This window comes from Dendrobates tinctorius, unplaced genomic scaffold (genome assembly GCF_039654945.1).
Source record: "Dendrobates tinctorius isolate UK_male_01 unplaced genomic scaffold, ASM3965494v1 ptg000224l, whole genome shotgun sequence".
NCBI classification, from domain to species: domain Eukaryota; kingdom Metazoa; phylum Chordata; class Amphibia; order Anura; family Dendrobatidae; genus Dendrobates; species Dendrobates tinctorius.
This window is the reverse complement of record NW_027361891.1, coordinates 12854447-12862554: the sequence shown is the minus strand read 5'-3', so window position 1 is coordinate 12862554 and position 8108 is coordinate 12854447. Positions and strand designations below refer to the sequence as shown.

General features: G+C 54.9%; 1 protein-coding gene across 2 annotated transcripts in view; it reads left to right on the top strand.

Moving 5' to 3' along the window:
- The first annotated feature begins 3740 nt into the window (after positions 1 to 3740).
- Positions 3741 to 8108, top strand: part of ZFC3H1 (zinc finger C3H1-type containing) — a 106199-nt gene continuing 101831 nt past the window's right edge. The window contains exon 1 of one of the 2 annotated variants that reach the window (XM_073555530.1): positions 3741 to 4319. In XM_073555530.1, the coding sequence (XP_073411631.1) occupies positions 3899 to 4319 (421 nt within the window). In that variant the 5' untranslated portion in view covers positions 3741 to 3898. The remainder of the gene's footprint in view (positions 4320 to 8108) is intronic. The other variant, XM_073555531.1, reaches the window with a different exon arrangement.

Genomic DNA, 8108 nt, shown 5'->3' with positions numbered 1-8108 from the left:
CCTATTCAGTCAGAGGCAGGATGGGAATGCGGTATTATAGAGCAGCGTCACACACTGGTTAGTGGCTATTCCTGGGCTGCGGCTTGGAGCCTATTCAGTCAGAGGCAGGAAAGGAATGCGGTATTATAGAGTAGGGTCACACACTGGTTAGTGGCCATTCCTGGGCCGTGGCTCGGAGCCTATTCAGAGGCAGGATGGGAATGCAGTATTATAGAGCAGCGTCACACACTGGTTAGTGGTCATTCCCAGGCTGCGGCTCGGAGCCTATTCAGTCAGAGGCAGGATGGGAATGTGGTATTATAGAGCAGGTTCACACACTGGTTAGTGGCTATTCCTGGGTGCGGCTCAGAGCCTATTCTGTCAGAGGCAGGATGGGAATGTGGTATTATAGAGCAGCGTCACACACTGGTTAGTGGCCAGTCCCAGGCCGCGGCTTGGAGCCTATTCAGTCAGAGGAAGGATGGGAATGCGGTATTATAGAGCAGCGTCACACACTGGTTAGTGGCCATTCCCAGACTATGGCTTGGAATCTTTTCAGTCAGAGGCAGGATAGGAATGCGGTATTAGAGAGCAGCGTCACACACTGGTTAGTGGTCATTCCTGGGCCGCGGCTCAGAGCCTATTCAGTCAGAGGCAGGATGGGAATGCGGTATTATAGAGCAGGGTCACACACTGGTTAGTGGCCATTCCTGAGTTGCGGCTAGGAGCCTATTCAGTCAGAGGCAGGATGGGAATGCGGTATTATAGAGCAGGGTCACACACTGGTTAGTGGCTATTCCTGGGCTGCGGCTCGGAGCCTATTCAGTCAGAGGCAGGATGGGAATGCGGTATTATAGAGCAGCGTCACACACTGGTTAGTGGCTATTCCTGGGCTGCGGCTTGGAGCCTATTCAGTCAGAGGCAGGATGGGAATGCGGTATTATAGAGCAGGGTCACACACTGGTTAGTGGCCATTCCTGGGCCGTGGCTCAGAGCCTATTCAGTCAGAGGCAGGATGGGAATGCGGTATTATAGAGTAGGGACACACACTGGTTAATGGCCATTCCTGGGACGTGGCTCGGAGCCTATTCAGTCAAAGGATGGGAATGCGGTATTATAGAGTAGGGTCACACACTGGTTAATGGCCATTCCTGGGCCGCGGCTCGGAGTTTATTCAGTCAGAGTCAGGATAGGAATGCGGTATTAGAGAGCAGCGTCACACACTGATTAGTGGTCATTCCTAGGCCGCGGCTCAGAGCCTATTCAGTCAGAGGCAGGATGGGAATGCGCTATTATAGAGCAGCGTCACACACTGGTTAGTGGCTATTCCTGGGCTGCGGCTAGGAGCCTATTCAGTCAGAGGCAGGATGGGAATGCGGTATTATAGAGCAGCGTCACACACTGGTTAGTGGCTATTCCTGGGCTGCGGCTTGGAGCCTATTCAGTCAGAGGCAGGAAGGGAATGCGGTATTATAGAGTAGGGTCACACACTGGTTAATGGCCATTCCTGGGACATGGCTCGGAGCCTATTCAGTCAGAGGCAGGATGGGAATGCGGTATTATAGAGCAGCGTCACACACTGGTTAGTGGCTATTCTTGGGCTGCGGCTCGGAGCCTATTCAGAGGCAGGATGGGAATGCGGTATTATAGAGCCGCGTCACACACTGGTTAATGGCCATTCCTGTGCCGTGGCTAGGAGCCTATTCAGTCAAGTGGCAGGATGGGAATGCAGAATTATAGAGCAGCGTCACACACTGGTTAGTGGTCATTACCAGGCTGCGGCTCGGAGCCTATTAAGTCAGAGGCAGGATGGGAATGTGGTATTATAGAGCAGGGTCACACACTGGTTAGTGGCCATTCCCAGGCCGCGGCTTGGAGCCTATTCAGTCGGAGGCAGGATGGGAATGCGGTATTATAGAGCAGCGTCACACACTGGTTAGTGGCCAGTCCCAGGCCGCGGCTCGGAATCTATTCAGAGGCAGGATGGGAATGCGGTATTAGAGAGCAGCGTCACACACTGGTTAGTGGCCATTCCCAGGCCGCGGCTCGGAGCCTATTCAGTCAGAGGTAGGATGGGAATGCGGTATTATAGGGCAGCGTCACACACTGGTTAGTGGCCATTCCTGGGACATGGCTCGGAGCCTATTCAGTCAGAGGCAGGATGGGAATGTGGTATTATAGAGCAGCGTCACACACTGGTTAGTGGCCATTCCCAGACCGCGGCTCGGAGCCTATTCTGTCAGAGGTAGGATGGGAATGCGGTATTATAGAGCAGCGTCACACACTGGTTAATGGTACTTCCCAGGCCGTGGCTTGGAGCCTATTCAGTCAGAGGCAGGATGGGAATGCGGTATTATAGAGCAGCGTCACACACTGGTTAGTGGCCATTCCCAGGCCGCGGCTCGGAGCCTATTCAGTCAGAGGCAGGATGGGAATGCGGTATTATAGAGGAAAAGTAGTATTATAGAGCAGCGTCACACACTGGTCATTCCCAGGCCATGGCTCGGAACCTATTCTGTCAGAGGCAGGATGGGAATGTGGTATTATAGAGCAGCGTCACACACTGGTTAGTGGCTATTCCCGGGCTGCGGCTCGGAGCCTATTCAGTCAGAGGCAGGATGGGAATGCGGTATTATAGAGCAGCGTCACACACTGGTTAGTGGCCATTCCCAGACCGCGGCTCGGAGCCTATTCAGTCAGAGGCAGGATGGGAATGCGGTATTATAGAGGAAAAGTAGTATTATAGAGCAGCGTCACACACTGGTCATTCCCAGGCCATGGCTCGGAACCTATTCTGTCAGAGGCAGGATGGGAATGCAGTATTATAGAGCAGCGTCACACACTGGTTAGTGGCCATTCCCAGGCTACGGCTCGGAGCCTATTCAGTCAGAGGCAGGATGGGAATGCGGTATTATAGAGTAGCGTCACACACTGGTTAGTGGCCATTCCCAGACCGCGGCTCGGAGCCTATTCGGAACCAAAGGGCGTTAATGTAAGGGTTAAATGACTTTGGACCACTGATATACTGTAGACATATAGAACAGGGAGCCCCACATCAAACCGAAGCCCCTCCAGCCTGGCCCAAATGGGTTCTGGAGATCAGAGTGGGCAGACAGCAGATTTTCACCTATTTTAATAAGTAACTGATGTTTTTAAAGGGTTAAATGACTTTGGGCCACTGATCTCACACTAAGAGTACACAGATAGTGATGCCTCACATCAAGCCCACTTTGATGCCAGTTCTGATGCCCAGAACCCATTTGTTCCAGACTGGAGGGACCTGGGTTTGATGCGGGGCATCTCTATCTGTGCATTCTTAGTGTGAGATCAGTGGCCCACAGTCGTTTAACCCTTTTATTAACGCCCTTCGGTGCCCACTTTGATGCCCATTTTTGTGCCAGTTTTATAGTGTTTGCAGCTGTTTTATAGTGTATTCACATCAGGGCACCTCGCTGCATTGTATGTTGTTATTGTGATGATTATTTTTTGCTGTTAAACCTATAAAAAAAACAGAAATGAGAAACCAACTTCAGCCTGGTAGTGTGACCCCGTCGTGATTACACAACCACTGCGACAGAGATTGGTAAAGTAAGTATACCAATCTCATCAGGTCTAAGAGATACGTGCAATAACGTATGCTGGCCATGTGTGCGTTCTCCCCCCCAGCGCTCCTCAGTCCTCCCACGTCTGACTGTGGCCGTGAGGTGAGGAGCAGCAGGAACGTTCTCGGTTTCATTTCTGCAGCGTGACGCACGTGCATCCAAACGGGAAGTCCCGCGATCATTGCGCATGAGCGCAGTAGTGACGTCACCGTGATGGAGGCAATCTCGCGAGAACTCAGCTAGTCGGGCCTGGACTCTGGAGCTCGCTGGTCCCGGTAGCAGCCGACTGTTGCGTGCTCCTCAGGCCGCTGTGAGCCATGACCCAGCCAGCCGGGCGCTCGGCTTCTCCCAGAGAAGAGGGGGAGCTGGAGGACGGCGAGATCAGCGATGACAGCGTCAGACCCGACAGCCCGAAGCCCCTCCGCCACCGGCCCAGTAACAGAGGAGTGCCGCACCAGTACCGGGCTCGGCCTTCATCACGGCCGCTGCTGCCCACACCGCACGTGTACAGGCCCAAGGAGCAGTACCGGCTGCCTTCCCGCCTCCCGCAGCCCTCGTCCATGGGGGACCTCGGCCCCAGGCCTTCCTTCTGGGAGCGCAGCCATGACACTCTGGGCCGGATCCGCTCCCGGGGCAGAGGGGGGCGCTTCTGGGAGCGAGAATGGATGGACCGAGGTGTGAATCCCGGGGGGCCGAGACAGAGCAACTGCGGCTGGAGAGACCCTTCCCCCAGAAAACGTATCCTTCGTCCTGGTGTGCGGGCATCAGACTGGCTGGTGCACTGAGGGTGAGGTGCCCTGCAGCCATTGCCCCAGTGGTCAGGGTGGATGGAGATGGCAGACAATATGGTGCCCTGAGGGTGATGTGCATGGAAGCAATTGTGCTGGTGGTCAGGGTAGATGGAGATTCCATATGGACACATGGGCGGTAGACAGTATGGTTCCTTGAGGGTGAGGTGCCCGGCAGCCATTGCCCCAGTGGTCAGGGTAGATGGAGATGCCATACACATGGGAGACAGACAGGATGGTGCCCTGAGGGTGAGGTGCCCGGCAGCCATTGCCCCAGTGGTCAGGGTGGATGGAGATGGCAGACAATATGGTGCCCTGAGGGTGATGTGCATGGAAGCAATTGTGCTGGTGGTCAGGGTAGATGGAGATTCCATATGGACACATGGGCGGTAGACAGTATGGTTCCTTGAGGGTGAGGTGCCCGGCAGCCATTGCCCCAGTGGTCAGGGTAGATGGAGATACCATACACATGGGAGACAGACAGGATGGTGCCCTGAGGGTGAGGTGCCCTGAGGGTGAGGTGCCCGGCAGCCATTGCCCCAGTGGTCAGGGTGGATGGAGATGGCAGACAATATGGTGCCCTGAGGGTGATGTGCATGGAAGCAATTGTGCTGGTGGTCAGGGTAGATGGAGATTCCATATGGACACATGGGCGGTAGACAGTATGGTTCCTTGAGGGTGAGGTGCCCGGCAGCCATTGCCCCAGTGGTCAGGGTAGATGGAGATACCATACACATGGGAGACAGACAGGATGGTGCCCTGAGGGTGAGGTGCCCTGAGGGTGAGGTGCCCGGCAGCCATTGCCCCAGTGGTCAGGGTGGATGGAGATGGCAGACAATATGGTGCCCTGAGGGTGATGTGCATGGAAGCAATTGTGCTGGTGGTCAGGGTAGATGGAGATTCCATATGGACACATGGGCGGTAGACAGTATGGTTCCTTGAGGGTGAGGTGCCCGGCAGCCATTGCCCCAGTGGTCAGGGTAGATGGAGATACCATACACATGGGAGACAGACAGGATGGTGCCCTGAGGGTGAGGTGCCCGGCAGCCATTGCCCCAGTGGTCAGGGTGGATGGAGATGGCAGACAATATGGTGCCCTGAGGGTGATGTGCATGGAAGCAATTGTGCCGGTGGTCAGGGTAGATGGAGATTCCATATGGACACATGGGCGGTAGACAGTATGTTTCCTTGAGGGTGAGGTGCCCGGCAGCCATTTCCCCAGTGGTCAGGGTAGATGGAGATGCCATACACATGGGAGACAGACAGGATGGTGCCCGGAAGCCATTGCCCCAGTGGTCAGGGTAGATGGAGATGCCATACACATTGGAGGCAGACAGGATAGTACCCTGAGGATGAGGTGCCCAACAGCTATTGCACCAGGGGTCAGGGTAGATGGAGATGCCATACACATGGGAAGCAGGCAGGATAGTGCCTTGAGGGTGAGGTGCCTGGCAGCCATTGCCCCAGTGGTCAGGGTGGATGGAGATGGAAGACAATATGGTGCCCTGAGGGTGAGGTGCATGGAAGCAATTGTGCCGGTGGTCAGGGTAGATGGAGATTCCATATGGACACATGGGCGGTAGACAGTATGGTTCCTTGAGGGTGAGGTGCCCGGCAGCCATTGCCCCAGTGGTCAGGGTAGATGGAGATGCCATACACATGGGAGACAGACAGGATGGTGCCCTGAGGGTAAGGTGGCCGACAGCCATTGCCCCAGTGGTCAGGGTAGATGGAGATGCCATAGACATGGGAGACAGACAGGATGGTTCCTTGAGGGTAAGGTGGCCGACAGCCATTGCCCCAGTGGTCAGGGCGGATGGACATGCCATACACATGGGAGGCAGACAGAATGGTGCCCTGAGGGTGAGGTGCCCGGCAGCCATTGTCCTAGTGGTCAGGGCGAATGAAGATGCCATACACATGGGAGGCAGACAGGATGGTGCCCTGAGGGTGAGGTGCCCGGCAGCCATTGCCCCAGTGGTCAGGGTAGATGGAGATGCCATACACATGGGAGACAGACAGGATGGTTCCTTGATGGTAAGGTGGCCGACAGCCATTGCCCCAGTGGTCAGGGCGGATGGAGATGCCATACACATGGGAGGCAGACAGGATGGTGCCCTGAGGGTGAGGTGCCCAGCAGCCATTGCCCCAGTGGTCAGGGCGAATGGAGATGCCATATACATTGGAGGCAGACAGGATAGTGCCCTGAGGATGAGGTGCCCAACAGCTGTTGCCCCAGGGGTCAGGGTAGATGGAGATGCCATACACATTGGAGGCAGACAGGATGGGGCCTTGAGGATGAGGTTCCCAACAGCCATTGCCCCAGGGGTCAGGGTAGATGGAGATGCCATACACATGGGAGGCAGGCAGGATAGTGTCCTGAGGGTGAGGTGCCTGGCAGCCATTGCCCTAGGGGTCAGGGCGGATGGAGTTGCCATACACATGGGAGGCAGGCAGGATAGTGCCCTGAGGGTGAGGTGCCCAACAGCCATTGCTCCAGGGGTCAGGGTAGATGGTGATGCCATACACATAATAATAATAAAATGTATTATTTCTACAGCGCCAACATATTCCGCAGCACTTTACATTTCAGAGGGAACTTGTACAGACGATAGACATTACAGCATAACAATAATCGCGTAGATCATAACAGATACCAAAAGGATTGAGGGCCCTGCTCGCAAGCTTACAGTCTATGAGGAAAAAAAGGGGGGGGAGACAGGATGGTGCCCAGCAGTCATTGCCCCAGTAGTCAGGGTTGATGGAGATGCCATACACATGGGAGGCAGATGGGATGGTGCCCTGTGGGTGAGGTCCCTGGCAGCCATTGCCGCATGGTCAGGGTAAATGGAGATGCCATACACATGGGAGGCAGACAGGATGGTGCCCTGAGGGTGAGGTGCCCAGCAACAATTGCCCCAGTGGTCAGGGTGGATGGAGATGGCAGACAATATGGTGCCCTGAGGGTGAGGTGCATGGAAGCAATTGTGACGGTGGTCTGGGTAGATGGAAATTCCATATGCACACATGGGCGGTAGACAGTGTGGTTCCTTGAGGGTGAAGTGCCCGGCAGCCATTGCCCCAATGGTCAGGGTAGATGGAGATGCCATACACATGGGAGGCAACATGATGCCCTGAGGATCAATTGCTCAGCAGCTGTTGCTCCAGTAGTCAGGGTAGATTGAGATGCCATACACATGGGAGGCAGATTACATGGTGCCCTGAGGATGAGGTGCCCAGGAGTCAGGATAGATGATATGCCATATATATGGGAGACAGGATTCTTCGTTGAGCATGAGGAACCGTTGACCCTTTTGTCAGAGTAGATGGAGATGCCATACACATGGGAGGCAGATTAAATGGTGCCCTGAGGATAAGGTGCACGTCAGCCATTGCCACATGGGTCAGTATAGATGGAGATGCCATTTACATGGAAGGTAGACTGGATGGTGCCCTGAGGGTGAGGGGCCCCCGGCAGCCATTGCACCAATTGTTGGGGTATATCAAGATGGCAGACAGGATGGTGCCCTGAGGATGAGGTGATTGGCTGCCATTGCGACAGTGATCAGGGTATATCTAGGTGCCATACACATGTGAGGCAGATGGCATAGTGCCCTGAGGATGAAGTGCCCTGCAGCCATTGCCCCAGTGGTCATGGTAGATGGAGATGCTATACACATGAGAGGCAGAGGGCATAGTGCCTGACAGGTATTTCTCCAGTGGCCAGGATACATGTAAA